This window comes from Glandiceps talaboti, chromosome 12, assembly GCF_964340395.1.
Source record: "Glandiceps talaboti chromosome 12, keGlaTala1.1, whole genome shotgun sequence".
Taxonomy (NCBI): Eukaryota; Metazoa; Hemichordata; class Enteropneusta; family Spengelidae; genus Glandiceps; species Glandiceps talaboti.
The window spans coordinates 21,496,752-21,517,511 of NC_135560.1; the positions used below are offsets into that span (position 1 = coordinate 21,496,752).

The window sequence follows — 20,760 nt, forward strand, 5'->3', positions numbered from 1 at the left end:
ACAGAACGTGGCCGTAGACTAGCTTTGAACTTTCGCGTTGGTGGATTTTGACAACGTCCTCTTCACATACTATATTATATTATTAGGGTTAAGGTCCTATAAATTGAGTGTGGCAACCACACTCTAACGATCGGCTTATCACGGCTCGATCCTTCGTGAACTTTCGAGACACGTCGACACCGAGTCACATGTACTGTAGTAGTATACGTGCGCTGCGTTGTTTATTTGCGTCTACGATGACGCTGTCTGAACGTAAACGGCAAAGAATTTGGCACCGAGCGATCCTCAAGGCTATTAAAGTTATAAAACGGAGATTTTGAAGGTACAAGTGGTTTAAATAAATGAGGTAATGTCTACTACGACTCCGAGTATCATAAAACGTCACTCGCAGTGGAAGAAAAACTGTTGACGTGAGTTCGTCAAGTACCATTATTTATACCGTAGTTTTGTAACACTCCTTACAATTTGTATAACATTCCCGATGTCGTACGGTGTCGTGGTGTGGAAATTTGATTTCAGGAAAAGGGTTAACTTTTTTTATTGTGTGTCTTCAACGAAACACCAACAACGTAGCAATGCCTAATACATGAGCAGGAATATGGAACGTAGCCCATATTCGAATCAAAACACGAACACCAACTGCGTAGAGCAAAAGCTTCGAATCCAAACCAGAAAGTATACTATGTAATGTCGAGAACGGCACGCGTACCGTATTAAAAGATTAAACCAAAGTCTCCACCCGTAGATGAATAATAGATGACTTGACACCTTTATCGCGGGAAACAAACACGTTTCTATCTGTAGCATTTCATGACCCTCCTAAAATACCCGATTTTCTTCATGTCTGTAGCAAAGTAACGTACACAACCAAATGGCAAGGATTGAGTAACATATTTGCAAGTCACAGAAAACAGCTGTTGCAATGTCTGTCGAATTTGAAAGCTTTTGTCGGGCGGAAGGAGTCCAATTGTGTTAATTAGCATTTATCTACGTTCTTTATTTTGTATACTGTGTGAAGTTCAAAGCTATTTAACTTTGCGTCAGAACGTCCCAGCTGCGTCAAATTTGGAGACAATACTCGGAGACAGTGTGTCGAAAAAACGTTCCTCCGGATTGTTTAGTTTTTGAGGGAATCAAGAGATATTGCGTTGAGAAGTGTGAAAAGCGGTAATTTATGCAAAAAACACAAAAATACAACTTTGGATGATTATAACAAGACAATGAGAGACAAAATAAAAAATCCGGAGGAACGTTTTTTTGTTTATGTACATAGCTTTCATTTGAAGTCGAAAAGAGGACTATATTCAACTGTTTGTAAAAGTTAAATAGCTTTAAGTGAAAATCGTCAAAAAACACAGTTTTTGGGTACAGATCAATAATATGGTTAAAAATGTAAAAAATCACCACAGAAACCACAACTTCATACAAAGACTCGACATAATTAATGAAAAAAATGGTATATTTATCTTGTCTTTACTGTGAAATGTGATGGAGGAAAAATGAGCTAACGAACCTGCATCTCAACCTTAAGGTGGAGATGCACAAAGGGAAGATTTTAAGGGTGACATATTTTCAAGTTATTGTTTCCCAACAATGAATAAAGTTTACACCATCAACCCATATATTTTCTGAAAGGTTTTTCTCTCCTCTTAAATGCTATTGTATTTTCTATTGTCTTTGACAGAAAGTGAGAGTTTGTTTAAGGTATGAATAGAGGTGTCTTGATTATCTTATTATTATTGATGTACAGGTGTTGGAAAATAATAGTACCTTTCCTGCCTCATTCAAAGTGAAATTATGTAATGGGCCAATTGTTGCACTTTTGTATGGCCTTTTGCCATAACTACTGTCCCACTTTCTTTCACTTTGGGATGAGAACAATAGGGGTTTGGCACCAGGAAAATATGGTGGAAAGTAACTGAAGACACAAATTAATCCTCTTTTATATGATATTGTTTTGATTGAAAATGAAAGTCTTGTATGAAATCATGTTATATTCACAGCTCGTTTTTTTTTCTTCTTATTTTCAGGATTCTATTTCGTGTAGGGATGTAAGACTAACCATCAATCCAACTGCATTTGGTAGTGGTGATAACTCATCCAGTGCTAGTATGACAGTGTATAGAAGTGTTGTCAACATGACAGAGATGCCAAATGATACCCAACAAACAGACACACCTAGTGATACCCAACAAACGGACATGTCAAGTGATACTCAACAAACATGCAGAGCTAGTGATAACCAACAAACAGACACGCCAAGTAATACCCAACAAACAGACAGAGCAGACTGTAAGAAAACCGAGACAGGTGATGATGTTATTGTTGTAAACATACAGAAAGATGACATTAATACAACAGAGTCAAATTGTTCCCAACAAACACAGCTACCAGAGAAGACAACAAGAAATGATGACAAGACAGCAAGTAATGATGACATCAAGCAGGCTGAGATGGAGGAAAGAAAGACAGCAGATGCAACTGTTGACACCGATCATGATCTGCTGGAGGGGAAAATAGACTCAATTAATACCCAGCAGACTGAGAATAATATCAAAGCAATACAGATATTACAGAGAGGTGACAAAACTTATGAAGATATGCATCCAGAGATTGAAGGGTTAAGAAATCATATCCGTGATTCTGAAGCAATGCAGCCATACCAGAGATCAGAACTTTCACCAAATTGTAATGTCCTTGGGGATATGGGTACACTGACTCACAATGACACAGAAAGTGGCACAGATACTGAAGTCAAAGAGATGCCTGCTTTAGGGGAAGATCCAGTAATGCCAAGTGAAATTTTGATTATAAAGAGTCCAACCGAGATAGATGTGTCAACAGGAAACCAAAGTGATCAGATTTCAGATTGCGTCATCATTGCTGAAGAGTTTAAACATGAAACTAATGAAAAGGGAAATATTGGAATGATGCAGAGTGCGAGCAAAGTTGAAGAAGATTTTAGTAATAATGATGATGTTGTTAAAGATAGCGCAGCAGATCTAGATGTTTATATTCTGGAAGTACAATGTAAAGCAGATGGAAAGACAAACATCAGGAAAGACATGGAAAGTGAGGAACAATTCCTGGAGTCACACCTTGAGGCAGGGACCTCAGACATGATATCTGATAGCGCTTTGGGTAGTGAGCAGGATGCAGCTGTAACCATGGTAACAGATGATAGCATGATTAAGCAATGGGCTGTTCAAAAAATAACAGAACTAAACACAGGCGTGAACGTCAAAGAAGCTAGTGATTCTAAGAGAACCACTGGACAGAACAGTGTGGAAGTTTTAACATTGAACACTGATCATGAAAATGGCAAAGAATCTGATGTGGAAACTTACAAAGGTCAAGACCAGATTGAAGTAATAAGTGTTGAATCTGAAAGTGGTGACAGCAAAAGTGATTATGAGATCATTACTATCACTCAGGAAAATACCGGTGGAGATGGAAAAAATTATAATCCTGACCGAGAAGAAGATAATGTGGATAGTGTAAGTCACCAACTTGTAGAAGAAGTGTTGTCAAATATCAGATCTAAAGTGATGTCTGATTGTGCCCAACATATTACCTTGACAGGTACACAAGCTGATGAGGAAGGTGAGAAAGGAACTGAACGGGTTAGAGGTCATGGCTCTGTGTGCGTTATTGATGAACATTCCATCGAAATCACAAGTCATGGAGAGGTGTCTGTTGTTAAAGAACAATCCATTGAAGTGGTGGTATCAGGTGCACGGATGACACATTTCACAGACAGTGATGTTTTCTCAGAATATGCTGATGGAAGTGTCGATAATGAACAGTTTGCTGATTTGGAGAGTTCAAAGTTAGAAAATAGAAACGGAGCAGTGTTGGCCCCTCATGATAACCTTGACAGCAGTGGTGCAAATAATGAGTTAGAGCATGAAAGAAGACGGACTTTAGAGAAAAGACTGGCAGATCAGAACATTTCATCTGACAGAAAGAAATTTAAAGTACTTGTCAATGAAGAAGAAATGACAGCTATGCCACAGTCTGGTAACATCATTGGCAGTGGAGAGTGCTGGATCACTTCACCTGAAAAGGTTGAATCTGGTCAGGACCTTGCTGAAAATTGTACCTTGGAAACAGAAGATAGGAGAGTCAGTCCTCCACAGTCACCATGTAGAGAACAGTCATATGATCCCTCACTGAGACAAAGTCCTCTGAAAGCACAGGCTCCACCATTCATACCAAGGCAAGTGAATGAAGACCAAGGTTTATTAGCAGAGGATTGTGGTATGCATGCACCACATGTATCAAGGCCTACAAATGGAAACCAACCCTTGCCAATAGATGATCCAAGACCAAGACGCAGTCTGCCTGTGGGTAAGTCATTATTGAATATTCAAAATATTCCACCACAAAGGAAGAAAATTATATGAAAGAGACAATGAAAGTAATAAATAATGTGAACACAATAATGGTTCTTGTGTCGGAAGTTCTGAGTATCACAAACATTGTTGACTGTGTTGACTTATCTGAGTCCATGGGCCAGACAAGTCTATAAATTCTGTACAATAACATCATACAACAATTCTAGGTGAACAAATAGTGCCACTACCAGTATTAGTACCTCATTGGAAACAGAAGATAGGAGAGTCAGTCCTTGACAACCAGTATTAGTACCACATTGCCTTGACAACCAGTATTAGTACCTCATTGCCTTGACAACCAGTATTAGTACCACATTGCCTTGACAACCAGTATTAGTACCTCATTGCCTTGACAACCAGTATTAGTACCTCATTGCCTTGACAACCAGTATTAGTACCTCATTGCCTAGACAACCAATATTAGTACCCCAGTGCCTTGACAACCAGTATTAGTACCTCATTACCTTGACAACCAGTATTAGTACCTCATTGCCTTGACAACCAGTATTAGTACCTCATTGCCTTGACAACAAGTATTACTACGTTATTGCCTTGACAAGCAGTATTAGTACCTCATTGCCTTGACAACCAGTATTAGTACCTCATTGCCTTGACAACAAGTATTACTACGTTATTGCCTTGACAACCAGTATAAGTACATGTACCTTGTTGCCTTTAATGTGTATATGTAAAAATAAGAGATGGGGATGTAGTGTATAATGAATATCATCCAGTTATATCACTAAGGAAGGCGTGGTATACTGCATCTTGACACTAATGCACCTCAGTGTATTTCCTTACTTATTCTTTGGTATCACTTTTTATAGGCCCACCATATGAACCACAGTCATCTTCCAAGGTAGTCAAAGTCTACATAGAATGTGAGCTGAGTCCGACTGGAACATTCTGGGCACAAATTGCCAGAAATGAAACGGAAGAAAATGATTATCAAGTCATGTTAGATAATATGAAGAGGTGAGGTGTGAGCTGATTACAGAAACTTTTTTTAAGGGTGGTATGGGTGGGGGAGGGGGCTGATTTTGGAAAATGAAGTTCTGTTGCATGATCGGATAGGGGTGAGAAAGGAAGGCTGATCCCAGGAAATGAAATTCTGGTGAGCAGATGGAGTAAGGTGGGTAGTTAATCTTTGGAATAAAATTTCATGGAGGTGGGGTATATGTATGGTTGAAACTCCAAAACTAATGGGTACAGGATAGTGATGGGTATGATTCTAGAAGAGAATACATGAGAAATTTTCCCAAGTTAAGATAATCTATGTAAAACTAACAATCTGAATAGACCATTGCACCACTTGGCATCCAGACTTATCGATATTTCTTTACTTCAATATTTTAGAGGTCTTAATGATAAAGGAAAGCCAGACTGTGTGATACATCTCTACAAGATGGTGGCTGCTTACTATGAAGCTGACCAGCAGTGGTATAGAGCTAGAGTGGAAGGACAAACTTCAGATAAGGTCAATTTGTAATTTACAACCCCATGTACCTCTTATCATTTGGTAATTTCCATTTTAAAAGTTGTAAACTTTTGAAAAATACAACACATCTGTACTGGAAGCCATTCAATCTTTCTTCTTGAACTCACCATTGGTGGCGCTATTTATGCTGGATTGATGTATGTACCATATGTGGACCTATGTGAATTAGTTACAGACGGACCCAATTGTGTGTTTGTCAACACATTGTTAATTAATGGAATGTTGTTGACTGTATTTATGTATTGTCTGAAACCCAACAGGTGTTGGTACGTTACATTGACTATGGCAATAGTTCCTGGGTGTCACGTGACCAAATTCAAGACTTGCCATTGGCCTGTCAAGCTTACCCACAACAGGTGAGAATATTTTATGTCTGAAAACCCAGTTCTATCAAAGATTATGTTTTCAATTTATGTTGGTATATTCCAGCTTTTGTTGTAGTTTGAGTACTAGTGAAATTTCATTTTCTTTGCAATATTAAGTGATTTTTTTTCATTTTTGTATTTACAGACTATTGAGTGTTCGATTCAAACTGCCAAAGAACAAACTTTCTCTGAAAAAGCACAGTTTGTTTTCAGAGAGTTAACCTTGGATAAGCTTATTACAGCTTATATGGTAAGTTAATTAGTTTGCAATCTCTGCATTTATTATCTAAAACTCTATCTGTCATTCTCATCAAATTTCTTAGGAAAAAAACCATGGATTTTTAAACTTTTTTGATATGACAATGTTTTCTGTATTGCTAATGGGTTTTTCTTTTTGTTGTGAAAAAGTAATGCACCTATGTATGTGTGTGTGTGTGTGTGTGTGTGTGTGTGTGTGTGTGTGTGTGCATGTGCTCGCATTCATGTGTGCATGCATGTGTGCGTGTATAGCTGAAAACATTGTGATAATACTAGTAGGAGAATGAAGCAGAAATCAATTTTGGTATCAAAATGTGGAGGGTCAAAACTTTTTACTTCATGTATATGTACTACTATATCAATTATATATTTTCCCACAGAGAATTCTTCCTCCTGGCCTGCCGCCATTCTTTGTAGAGCTTTGGGAACCAACTGCAAACATCAAAATCAACTGTGAGGTTTACAGAATAGGTTAGTTGGATTATTGCATTACAGTTGGATTTCAAATGAGTTTATGTCCATATTATTATGGAAATCAAACTAAGATAAAACTCAAACTAAAATTATTGTTGTTGCATGTGGTAGTACTAGATTACACGAGAGGGTATGAAAAATATGCTTACTTTAAATGGGATATGGGCCAACTGGAGACACTAGATTCATTTTAATTTAGTGTAAATTAAACTCATTTAGTGTTCTGTTATATTAATGTCGTGTTTGTTCCTGGAAGTAATCTCTGAATGATGTTTACAGGTTTATGCATGTGCATGTCATCTAAGTATCCTAAGTAGCAGTTTCAGCAACATCATATCACTCAACAGTTGGTTTGAATCAATACAGATTTTTATGGTTACTATAGTGATCACTGATATGTTTCATTATTAAATAGAATATTAGAATCCATATCCAGGGTAGAATTAACGATATAAATCACTTCAATTCTTTTCAGATCATCCACATTTACCATTCAAAAAGACTCCAGGATACCCATTCATACCACCAGCATTGAGAAACTTACAGATTAGAGCCCCAAATGTCTACTCTGGCAGTGATACACGACATCCTGTGTATTTACCACATCTATATCAACCCATGGGACCAGCAGTGCATTTCCATGGTGATCAAAAGCAACAACAAATGAACAGACCCCCAGCAGTGCCTCACTGTGGTGATCATCAACAACATTTGATCAGACTACCAGCAGTGCATCTTCTTGATGATCATCAACAGCAACAGCCAATCAAACCCCAAGCTGAGCATCGTCATGGTGATCTTCCACAGCAACAGCTTAGTAGACTGCCAACAGAACATTTCCATGGTGATCATCCAAGGCAACAACTGAGCAGACCCCCAGCAGGGCATCACCACAGTGATCTTCCATGGCAAAAGCTGAGTAAACCCCCAGCAGATCATTCCCATGATGATCATCCACAACAAGAGCCTGGCAAAGCCACAGCTGAGCATCACCATGGTGATCATCCACAGCAACAATTAAGTAAATCCCCAGCAGAGCATACCCACATTGACCATCCACAACAGCAAATTGGACCAGTGACATCACCACAGCGAAGTGATAGTACTGAACATATAGTAATGCCATTACACCTTTATCCCTATCAAGAAGATGGAGGTGGTGATATTGGTAGACACCATCCTAAAACATATCCAATTGATAAAGACGTAAGATTATTGTCACCACCACACCGAAGATCAGGGCCAAGACAACCAAGTCAGATGACTCTCATTGCTGCACCAAGACCATTCCCCTTTTTCAACTACAATCATCCAAGAAGTACCTCATTAACTGCAGGATCAGATGTGACTAGTTGTAGGTCTGGTAGACTACCATTCTTCTACGATCAGACAGATAGTCATGTACGCCAGCCCAGATGGAAAGGTAAATATGATATCATTGTAATGGTCTTAAAACTTGTCAGAACCAATGTTGACCAAAGACCAAAAGAAATTAGCTATGATGACATGATTGCAAAGTTTTGTATTCAGAATCTGAATTATCATTATAGAAAACATGTTGTCAGTTACTAGTGATGTGATGTCCATTTACTCCATTATGGACAACTCAATGACAAAGTTTCTGTTGCTCCAAGAAATTGCCTTTGATACAAGAGTCATAGACATAGTGCACATCTGTAAACCTGTTAACACTAAAGAGTGACTTCATGGCCCAAATCAACATGAATGCAGTAAAAGATGAAGTTTATAGTTATACTCTTTTTAAAAGTTGTTTGATGTATTAAATTTGTTGATTTGATATCATTTATATATATCTTTATAAGCAGACAAGAAGAGTGTAGAGGTTGAAAATGATGATAGTGATAGGAGGTCCACGGCATCATCACCAGGAGGAGCACCATGTGATAAAAGTCAAGTTGTTCCTGAACGAGGATGTCACTCTGATACAGCCTCACCTCCACCTGACATCCAGTTTTCCTTTGATGATGATGCATGGGTCGAAGGTCACAACCCTGTCACTAATTCACCTTTGACCCCAGAAGGAAAAGACAAAGTTCTTCCTGATGAGTTAGGGTGAGTTCAGTGCTTAGCATACAAAAATCCTGGGAAAAAATGAATCCCTTCTTCAAAATTTCTGACAAGTGAAATGTTTGAAATGATCTGCCATGACATGTTAAGAACTCACATTGCTTGACAAGTAAACTTACCATTGTGGTAGAAAGTGAACTGAGTGTGTTGGTGGTGAAAAAAGTGTGTCTGTTGGTGAAATGAGTGTGTTTGTTGGTGAACTGAGTGTGTTTGTTTGTTTGTTGGTGAAATGAAAGTGAAAACTTTTAAGCCTTCTTCAAACTAATGTATGCACTGGTTGACTCTGAAAACAAACTACTGTAAATTTAAATGACTTGAACATTTGGTACAATATATGCCCAATTCTGGTTGGTTAAAAAAAAATTGAAAAATATGACATTTGTTATATGTAATGATTATATTAAAAAGTATAGTTAGGTATGATATCTAATCAGTTTGATCCCTCTCGTGCTGAGATCTCTTTATGTTGATCCTGAACCTGAATTTAGAATAATTCAAACTGTTGAATAAAACTAAATGACAAATATAGATAACCATTGAGATGTGAATGTTGATCTAACATTAACTATACTTATAGTATGTCTGGGTGTCAGTTGAATGGATGTAATGGAACACGCTATCAAATTACCGTTAATTTGCTGACAGACACACATGGCTCCAGCACACAGTGTGATACAACACGTACAAATGTACATGCTGAACACATGATACATACTCAAGTCTATTTTCTGGCACCTTTATAGCCAGTTTTGATTTGTCCACTACTTAGAAAACAATGTTCTAGTCACTTGCATTTCTAGATTTTGAAATTGTACCATTGTATTGTTGTATTTTAGGACCCACAAAGTAACATCGTCAGATAGCTTTGGTGGAAGTAATCAGAGTTTGGATAGTAGCACTAGCAGAAGCCATGGTCGCTGTTGCTACACCTGTGGCAGGATTGGTCACATGCAATATGAGTGTCCAAATAACACAAAGGTAATGTTTTACTATAATAATAATAGTTTGTGGATAATTCACTAATTTCAAATTAAAAATGTTTTTAGAATTGTCATAAATGTCTTAAAACCTTGATAAAATAGATTCCACTGAACTATTTCCATGGTCCACATCAGATAACAATTGTCTATTTCTTTTGTATTCATTTTGTATATTTGTATCATATGTTTCTTTGAAAGTGTAACTTATTTTTGTTATCTGGTGAAATAAATTTCATTCATTCATTCATTTATATTTGTGGCAGCTGAGAAATTAATTTTGGGCTTCTTTATGGCAGACAGTAGAAACCTTCACTTTGTGCTTTATTTGCAGTGTTTTTACTAAGTGCAGTAAGCAGGTAAAATCTACAGGGGTAATTTTCCCAGTTTTCCCAAGCAAAATTATGGATTTTATGAGAATCTAACTTTTATTAATTTTACATTTGCTGGGGTTCCCAGCCTTTGCAAAAACACTTATTTCCATATTTCATATCAGTTGGTGCTATTTGCATATTTTGTGGCATTCTTTCTTCTCAGTTGTTTTCTGGAATGTAATTGGCATACATTTAAAAAGATAATAATGAATATATGGTGGTTAATAAGTAGTAACATATTTTTATTTTAATTCTTGTTTGCTATCTTTTTTTATAACATTTTCACAACTCTATTTTGTTATTATTTCCAGTCATTTGAACGTCATCGTAAAAGTACCAAACCAGGTAGATCAAGACATAAATGATTATCCAACCACATAGTACAAAGTTTTGCAGCAAATGGGGAAAAGCCTGGTTATATTTTTTGGTGTGTATTAATATTAAGTAATATTCTACATACTTCATCACGACTTTGGGCATGTCATACTGAGTTCATACACTCCTGGAAGGTCCTGGAATTTCAAAGGACTTACGAAAAAATGTGATTGACTCATGGAAATTCCTCAACTGAATGATCGACAGTACTGACATGAAGAGTTGAAAAGAAATATGTGTTAAAAAAGCAGGTGCGTTGACAAAATATGTATTTCGCTGATCAACTCTCTTTAAAGGGGAACACAACTTCAGAATTATAAAGGTATTTTCATAAACTTTGGGTTACGGAGTCATTGCATGATTTCACATCACTGTGACAAATTTCATATAATTGTCAAGGAACATCAAATTGAAACTTGTTTCACGTTCATTACGTTACTGTCTGAGCTGGTCCAGTGCTGCATCATGGGGGTTAGCATACTTGCATACGTATTAGATGAATAATAAATATTCATGACTCCTAAGTGCTTATTACCTTCAGGCAAATAGTCATGAATATTTATTGTCCATCTAATATATATGTACGTCTGCTTACTCCCATGATGCACTGGACCACTACTAGGACAATAAATCTGAATCAAGTTTCAGTTTGACTTTTCATGGCAATCGCTTGGAAATCAAGTTAATCATGAAATGACTCCGAAACGAAAATAACATTTCCTGGAGTATTGTTCCCCTTTAAGGAAACCCCCTTTTATGTTATTGTTTGTACTGACAAAACCAGAAGACAATTAGGAATACTATTGAAAGCATAATTCCATTATACTGGTTCAGTTTGATTGTAGCCTTTATGCAAGTATGTTTTGTAAACCGCCTGAGTGAACAAATTGATAAACTCGGCAACCACTTTAAGCATACACAAAGTAAGATGTATACTAGATGATTTCAGCCATCTTGTTACGATGTTTGAATTTTCTAAATTTTAAAGTACTTTATTTAATATTTTGTGGTAAAAAATGAGAAAATACCACAATTAATCCGTTACAGCCTACCATATTTTAGTAAATATTATCACTGCCATCACAGACTTGAAATACATACCCATCCGTCATTGTATGTGTAACTCTTCCAGATTGTTGATATGCACCGTCAACTTAAAAAAATTGATGTAGTACAGCATGTTTCAGCTTTCATTTTATATCAGCGTTTTCTCTGTAAATGAAGAAATTTCTGATATTTTTTTTTTCCGAATTTGAACTTAGTCTACTATAATATAATAGTACAATTCAGATGTTTGACAAACATGTCAGTTTGTTACGTTCAAGTTTGTGGTTATAAACAAAACTAAACATTTGACAAAGTGAAATATTGTAGGTACAGTATTTGTTTGTTTCATACCTAATGGTTTGTTGATGTCTAATTCAGTTTATTTGTTATTAGCAGTTATTAGAGTGGACACGTTTTAAGGTTCCTTTGCTGTGAAGAATAACAAAGGATAGGCTTGAAAGTCAGAAATTGTTATAGTATGTAATGGCTGCAATAACTAACTGGAGCATGTTGATGGTGGGGGGGGGGGGGGGTGTTTCAATTTTGTACATCCTAAAATGTATTGCATTTCTTCAAGGCAAGCATATGTGTGTATTTTTTACACATTCATGATGTCCTGGCAAGTTATGACAGAAGATCAATATTTTTTTCATCATACAATGGCACACACAAGTCTATCGATAGGTGAATCAAAGTACTTGATAATGTACTATAGGTGTAAGTCATAAGATTTGACAAAACTACTAAATCCCCTCCTTTCATGCAAAGGTACAGCCTGCAAGGCAGTTTCATCAGCCACAAACATTTGATGAAGTGTAAAGTTGAAATATCATGCTTAGCTTAGATAAGTGATACCTCTACATACATATACACACACGCACACATTTTCACACACACGATACAATACATGCATAAAATACTTCCATACGTGCACACACGCACACACACATATGCACGCACACACACCACAAAGAAAATGCCTTGATATAAAAAATATCAAAATGTTTGTAGGTACATGTAAATTTACATGACAACCATACCTTTCATTTTAGTTTTGTTCCAATATTTTGTTTTTCCGATCAAATTTTGTTAAATGTCCTTTTTTGTTCTGTTGTTATATGTTGCATTTGAATTATTGACTTTGTCACTTACAATACAATCTGTTGGTTTTCCTATATGTAACTTCTTTCAGTGTCAAATCTTTCTTCCAATAAATTTGGTTCCATCAATTCAGAAGCCTTGATGTCAATTTGTGAGATGCCTGACCATTCACCCTAGTCAAGGACTAGGTTGATCAGGACAATGGTCATAGGTCCATGATACTACAACATTTGACTTACAATGTGGCAATTACAATTGGATCAAGGTCAAAGGTCAACATACTAGGCCATCAGACTCCTTTGTCAAGGGCAAATGTACTAGGTCAAAGGACAAATATCAGTACAGGTCAGACTTGCTAGTAAATGGCAATTGGTCAAAGGTCAATATACTAGGTCATCTGAATTACTAGTAACTGGCAATTGAACCAAGGTCAAAGGTCAATATACTAGATCATTTCTGGTACCACAGACAAGGAAAAGATCATTTCCTTGTCTGTGATTGAACCAAGGTCAGTGAGGACAATAGTCATAGGTCACTACACTACATGTAGGTCATTTGACTTACTATTCAATGGCAATAGACCCAAGGTCAATGAGGTCACAGGTCAACACTTTAGGTCATAGGTCAGTACATCAAACTTAGAATTTTGTGCTTCCTTACTGCAAAGAGTCTGTACAAGTAGATGGCATGCATATGTCCTTTGTCCCAGGTTTCAAAGAAATCTATTTGTGCATAACAGCAATATTGCATGGACAGACGCATCAAATTTATTCAGATAGTCCCTCTGGTCTCTGCATGGACAGACACCAAATTTATTCACATAGTCCCTCTGGTCTCTGCATGGACAGACACGTCAAATTTATTCACATAGTCCCTCTGGTCTCTGCATGGACAGACACCAAATTTATTCACATAGTCCCTCTGGTCTCTGCATGGACAGACACGTCAAATTTATTCACATAGTCCCTCTGGTCTCTGCATGGACAGACACCAAATTTATTCACATAGTCCCTCTGGTCTCTGCATGGACAGACACCAAATTTATTCACATAGTCCCTCTGGTCTCTGCATGGACAGACACCAAATTTATTCACATAGTCCCTCTGGTCTCTGCATGGACAGACACCAAATTTATTCAGATAGTCCCTCTGGTCTCTGCATGGACAGACACGTCAAATTTATTCACATAGTCCCTCTGGTCTCAGCATGGACAGACACATCAAATTTATGCAAGTTGTGGTTATATATGTTTCTACCAGTCTGAAGTAATTCATAGTCAAATTCATGGATTTTTTCTAATATCTCCATTTTCACATATTGTGTGCATCCCCTTAACTTAATCACCTTATTAAGGTCTGTTGATAATTTATGTGAGTTTTTTTCTTATTTGCGATGAACTTCTTCAAAACTCTGACTTTAAGTCATTTGAATTTATTGCCTGCTTCGTCTGATTACAATACAAATCTGTATCTGTATGTACTTTGACAAAAGAAAAATTGATATTCATGTATCATCAAGAATGCTATTTTTAAGACTAACTAACACTGGTCCCATGTATTGTTTGCTATATGAATATCTCATTTTAAACCCAATTAAAAATGGTGCCTAAGGCTGCGTTTACATGGCGATGTTTTCCAAATAAAAACGATAAAAATCATTATCATTTTCATTTTAAATTTGTTAAATGTATTGACATGATAGAACAACAAACATTTTTGATCATTTACATGAAAACAATGAAAGTAGAACAAATTGAAAACCATGCTGTTGCACATATGCAAACATAACAAAATAGTTTAAATGTGTGGTCAAAAATGTGTATTTTTTAATTGTTGTGTTTTTTGGTTGTTAATACATCTTGGTTTTTGCATTTTTGCTGTTTACAGTCTCCATTTTTGAATGAAAATGCATCATTTTAAAAATTATACACTTTTGGCAATGTTTTCAAATATAAATGTATGTGATTTGGACATCTCCATGTATAAAATGGTAGGTACAAATGCAACTATATTTTGTTGTGTTTCATTGAAAACAGTACCATGTAAATGGGGTCCAAAGACTCTAATATTAGGGTTAGGGATGTTAGAATACAGAATATCATTGATAAAACGGTTGCTACAGGATTATCCACTATGAAATTGTTGTCAAATTGAAGACTGTGCGGAGTGTTCTTTAGTTCTATCATGTTATCTGAAATAGCCATACCAAGTGATCCAAAACACAGAACTCTCTCCTGAAGGCCATCCTGCCAAGTAGTAAAAGATCATGTCATTTGAGGTTCTTGCAATTTCTATATACAGTCTATCTATCGAAAGTAGTTAGGAAACAATGCCAGGTTGACAAGAAATTTAGAGATGAAATTTTAATTTTCTTTTGTAAAGATAAAAAGTGAAAAAAGTTATCTTGTAGTAAAGCTAACAAGGTAAAAAAAAGTTATCTTGTAGCAAAACTAGAAGCTAACAAGGTAAAAAAGTTATCTTGTAGCAAAACTAAAAGCTAACAAGGTAAAAAAGTTATCTTGTAGCAAAACTAGAATTTAACAAGGTAAATAACATTACACATCTGTATAGTTGAAATAAATCAGCTGTTCAGTATACTTCTAGTGACACAAACATATTCATAGTTTCAAAAAAGTTTTCATTTGACAAAAAGGTGTTAGGGTTAGTTGATTGTCACTTGAAGTCTTCTGCAGAGTTTGAATTGACAGGTGATTGTGTACAATAGAGATATAGAAATAGAACAGTGATGAGATGTGTTGACTGTAGAAGGTTCCTTAGCGTTCATTACTATCAAATTCCCGGGATTCAGTACTATCAGATTCCTGGGATTCAGTACTATCAGATTCCTGGGATTCACTACTATTAGATTCCTGGGAGTCTTCAGCACTGTCGACAGACTGACAAATATCGTATGTGACAATGGCTGAAGTGTCTGTAAGAAGAAAATACAAAACATATTTATATTCAAGACGTGGGTCAAAACATAACAAAAATATTAGAAACAGAACTAGTGTTGCATAAAAGACATCATAGAATTAGTTAAAACCAATTACTGCTACAAAACTCTTCAGACTGTCATTGTAGTAATTTGCTGAAACTAAATTGAAGTTCTCTGTAATTGTCTTTGTAAAATATTACTTTAGTATTAGAGTTTTTGGTTTACTAAGATTGACACAAACTATAACTATTATTGCAAGATGTTGATACAACTGTGATAAGCTATTGAATGGATGTTCATTTAATTATAGTCTCAGTAGGGAGTTCAAATTCCATAAACTTGCAGTGTACTGATTTGGGACTTCCAATGATTACACTGTGTTGATCACAGGGTGTTCGATTACAGAGGAACCGCTATCACACACATGTGTATTCTACCACATTGAAGAACAAACTTTATTTTGCCTCCATCTTAGAAAACTGAAGGCTGGATTACCAGTGTTGTCACTGAAATCTATCTTTTTTGTCATAAACATTTAATATTGCCATGGCAATCACTGATCTAAAGCTACTATAGAAATCTTACCTGTGTCATAATAGTCATAGACAGATACCCAGCCTGGTTTGACATCTTCAATTTTAATAACTTGTTGAAGGACAAATTCAAAGCAAATAGTGTCATGCCCAATCTAGAAAAGAACGAAAATTCAGTAATGATATTAGGTAAATTGAGTACATTCACAGAAATCAGAAACAAAGGGTAGACTTAAAACTTGAACATGTAAATTACATCCAAAATTATCATATTATAAATATTCACACATCATAACTATATATTCGCTATAAGAAATTTTGTTTTTGTGGGGAGGGGGTCTCAAAAAAATGGAAGAATTTCATTTCTTGTGCATCAGTTTTTAAATGACATCGCCCGTAACTTATTTGATTATAGACATTATTTTAGGTTCTATTGAACTTAATTGTCACACTTCCTGGATATCAGTTTCACGCATCAAATATCCTCTTACAACTGCCGACAGACCGTGGACGAATGGAACCTCTTACAAACAGGGAAAGTAAACAAATGAATTGGATTAACAACACTAGGCTCGGCATGTTGGAACAGCAGAGACTTGTATTACACACCATGGTTTGATAAGAACAGTTTTATGGCCTCTTTATGTGTACATGAAGTGCCAGGTTAACTGGAAATTTGTTTGTGAATGTGAACCATTATGTAAAGTGGCCATAAAACTTCTTATCAAATGATGAAATGTAATATAAGTCTCTGTACTTCCAGCATGTTGTGCCAAATGTTAGTAATCCAATTCAGTTGTTTACTTTCCCTGTTTGTAACAGGTTCTGTTTGTCCATGGTCTGATGTCTGAAGTTGTAAATTTTGTTCCATAAAGGTATGCTTGTTCTTGTCAAACCAGATGTGTATATGAGCACCTGGTAGGACAGATGTTGCTATGTGAAGGATTTACTCCTATGCAGTGGGTTGTAAATGTATGTGGCAGGGGTGATAAATTAGAATAGTACCACTATTCATCACAGGAAAAACAAAAAATAGACAAAAGATTAAAGTTAGACTGGATACTGTTGAGGACATCACAAAACCTTGAAAGTATTAGGTACTTGTATATGTCAAAACAAGAATGTATAATTTGTGATCTCATTTTGAATTGGACTACATTTTTGTTTCCATTTTGTTGTACTTGTGTCAATAGGAGTAAACAACAACACTGGTGCACACATTTAAAATGTAGGCAAATGTAGGCAATTCACCTGGCTTACTAGAGCACTTGTGATTTATGAGCTGGCTGGACCTGTTCCTTAAACTGCCAGAAAACAGTGCAGTAAGACCTGGTGCTGTAATTCTCTAGTAGGGTCTTGTTCTTTTATTGGTCACTTGGGTTTCCAGTAATGCATTTTGCCTCCTCTGTAGAACGTATGGATATTTGTACACTTGTATGTCTCATGTATTTTTGATTCCTTTTTATACTTTACTTTTGTCCCTCGGACAGGACGTAAAATAGAGGTCCCGTGTATTGGAGTGCAATACCCAATGCACGTTAAAGTACAATGTACACCTTTCGTAAAGTGTTGCCAGCTTACATTTTTATTTTTATTTTTATTTTTTTTTTTTTTTGTTATTCTGAGCAGCAGCGAACCAATTTGCTTGGCCAATTAGGAGTTCTCTTTGTCATTTATTCCTGAAGTGGCTATTGTTCGCAATTGCACTACATATACAAAAAAAAAAAAAAAAAAAAAAAAAAAACTTTTCACAATTATGAATTGCAGTCATAGCACTTTGCCATTGTGTCATTACATCAGTGTGCCAGGTGCAATGCCATGAATAGAATATGTGTTTGTTAACTGTCACTGATTGGGAAAAAAGGAATCGAGGGCTTTTAATCTGGATGTGTAAACTTTGATTTGTAATAGGGAACTTGCAATCCAGACTGAGCACGCTCAGACGCAAAGGACTATGGAATATTGTCTGAGGTTAACGTATCATCTAATCTGGAGCTACCCATAAAATAAACCTGCCACAATGGTCAGGGTGACTATGAAGTGATCATTCGTGGTTACAAACAATATAACAATATTGTTCATAATACTAATTGATTAGTATTTATTATCACATTTCCCATGATGCAACATTCAACATGGCGGGTTTGCAAGTTCCCTATTGAAGAGAAAAGCTAGTCGGGGCAAGAACTTGAAACCTGGGACCCTCCAACCACCAGATGGATGTATATATTCTCAACTGTGCTCCCCGGGTTGATGTCCTTTGACTCAACCTCAGCCCTTTCCCTTCTCTCTTCTCTCTTTCGTGAAGCCATCCAAACTATAAGCTACAACCCTGCAAGACGCTGTATTCCAACACATGGCCAAGTTTACCTTGTTGCCAAATGTAGTGGAAAAGGAGAAAAGCTGGCTGGACCCTGAAAAACAGATGGATGCACTACCAACCATGCTACCCAACCAGACATCCACCTACCCAACAACAGTATAATTATAATCACATGACAAAATGGAGACAGTTCCTGTAATTGTTCTGATAACTCACCTCATCAAAATAGAAGATGACTTTGTTTCCATCAATATCAAATCTTGCCATGCTGTCAGAAGATTTGAAAGCATCTCTGAGTGAGGGCTTATCAGGGAAGTAACCAGACACCATCTTGGTTTCTATCACAGCCATATTGGATGATTCATCGTTGCCTAAGTACCTGGTCAAATAAATGAAAAACATGATAGATAAATTAGGCAAATGTGACATTAAGACAACCAACACCACAGACTAGCAAAGTCTGTTGTGTTAGAAAGAATGGAGCACTTTCTATGTTCAGTGGTTGTCATGGCTGTCTCTCAAAATCACTGCTATTGTTTGTGGGTTCTATTTGAAGCATAAAATGAACTAAATGAAAATTCATACTAATTGTGTGGGTATGTATGGTTTTTATGGTTTTCATGATAGAATCTATGGAATAATCAAACATTACCATGCCAGAGAAATTGAAAAGAATTGTAAATGTATGGTGCAGGTTTACAACCATAATACACCATACGCTAGTTACTTAGAAAGACAAAAGATTGCATAGTCTGACCACTAGGAATGCTGTTTGGAAACTGTTTTTAGACCAAATGTAAGAGGTGTGATAGTAGTTGAGTATTATATTCCCCACCGAAACCCCCCAGTGGATATCATAGGAACATACCTTGCACAAATTTGAATGGATTTATCACCAGCACATCCACTCCTCTTGTCAGAATTTATCTCAATACTCGATTGTGCCAATACATTAACTTCAAGATGAAATTTAGGCGGAGCTGGAGATTTGGGAATATTGTATTTTACGTTGGCCTGTAAGAAAATATCAATGTTTCATATGGAGAAATTAAATATAGTGGACCTAGTGGTTTTAAATATAGTGGTTTTTCTCTTAAAAGTACAAAATGTTGGGATAAACATAATATCTGAACTATTGGAGATCAAAGTTTGTGGACAACTTCAGACTTGCTGTATCTGTCTTCTTACCACCACAGCTATAAATACAATATTGTGAATCATACCTGCATCAGAGCACATCCATCACCTGCTGCTGTCATGGCAACAATGTCTGGCAATGTTGGTACTTCTACTCTTTGTAAGACCAGTTTGTTGTCATGATTAACAGAGAATCTCTGCACCAGGTCATTAGCTTGGAAGTCTACATACATATCAATACCATCTCTATAGACCAGACCTCCATAAATAGCCAAAGCTTGGAGAGCAAGAATTGTATCCTATCAAAGAAATGAGAATGTTAAAATTTGTGAAAAGTTCAATAATGTCCTAGCTCTGTTATGACATTAGTTGAGTTGTTTGACCCTATTCTGCTAAATGTTGTACAGTGCCAACACCCTTGAGGGTGCTTATACTCACTCTCGGACAGAGGTACTGTTTTGTTCAACAACCTGAGCACTGAGTCTGAGGTCAAACTGCAAGACTCCTGGAACTCTACAGTACAAGTAACTACTACCTGTACTACTAGTCTTCCCCAAAGACATAGCACCCACCATTTGGGGCTAAACACTACTAATTAGACTGTATCACTACTAAACATGCCAATATTAAACAAGTAAACAAGTAATTTCTAGTTGGGAGAAAGAGGATTCACAGTATGTCTCTCCACTATAGTGGCAGGGAACATGCCTACAATTTATTCAAAACAAGTGGTTAATTAAAGAAAAAGTCAAGTCAAGTTTACCATAACTGCCTTTAGTACACTTGTACTGATTACTGCTATCAATGTACGTATAATTTTTGGGTGATAGAATAGCTTCTCTATAACTTACTCAACTTTGAAATCTTGTATTAAGA

General features: G+C 36.4%; 2 protein-coding genes across 2 annotated transcripts in view; one reads left to right on the plus strand and one right to left on the minus strand.

Moving 5' to 3' along the window:
* The first annotated feature begins 260 nt into the window (after positions 1-260).
* Positions 261-11,325, plus strand: LOC144443110 (uncharacterized). The gene is made up of 11 exons (XM_078132482.1): positions 261-346; positions 2,031-4,350; positions 5,225-5,372; positions 5,754-5,874; positions 6,156-6,251; positions 6,406-6,510; positions 6,899-6,989; positions 7,468-8,415; positions 8,819-9,065; positions 9,917-10,058; positions 10,743-11,325. Exons 2-11 carry the CDS (start codon positions 2,112-2,114, stop codon positions 10,794-10,796), a joined length of 4,191 nt encoding a protein of 1,396 aa, XP_077988608.1. The 5' UTR covers positions 261-346; positions 2,031-2,111; the 3' UTR covers positions 10,797-11,325.
* A 2,282-nt stretch (positions 11,326-13,607) lies between these two features.
* LOC144443175 (pregnancy zone protein-like) overlaps positions 13,608-20,760 on the minus strand; it is a 44,243-nt gene continuing 37,090 nt past the window's right edge. Inside the window, exons 26-30 of the mRNA XM_078132553.1 lie at positions 19,971-20,183; positions 19,616-19,761; positions 18,964-19,126; positions 16,477-16,579; positions 13,608-15,885 (exon numbers count right to left, since the gene is read on the minus strand). Coding sequence (XP_077988679.1) covers positions 15,728-15,885; positions 16,477-16,579; positions 18,964-19,126; positions 19,616-19,761; positions 19,971-20,183 — 783 coding nt within the window. The 3' untranslated portion in view covers positions 13,608-15,727. The remainder of the gene's footprint in view (positions 15,886-16,476; positions 16,580-18,963; positions 19,127-19,615; positions 19,762-19,970; positions 20,184-20,760) is intronic.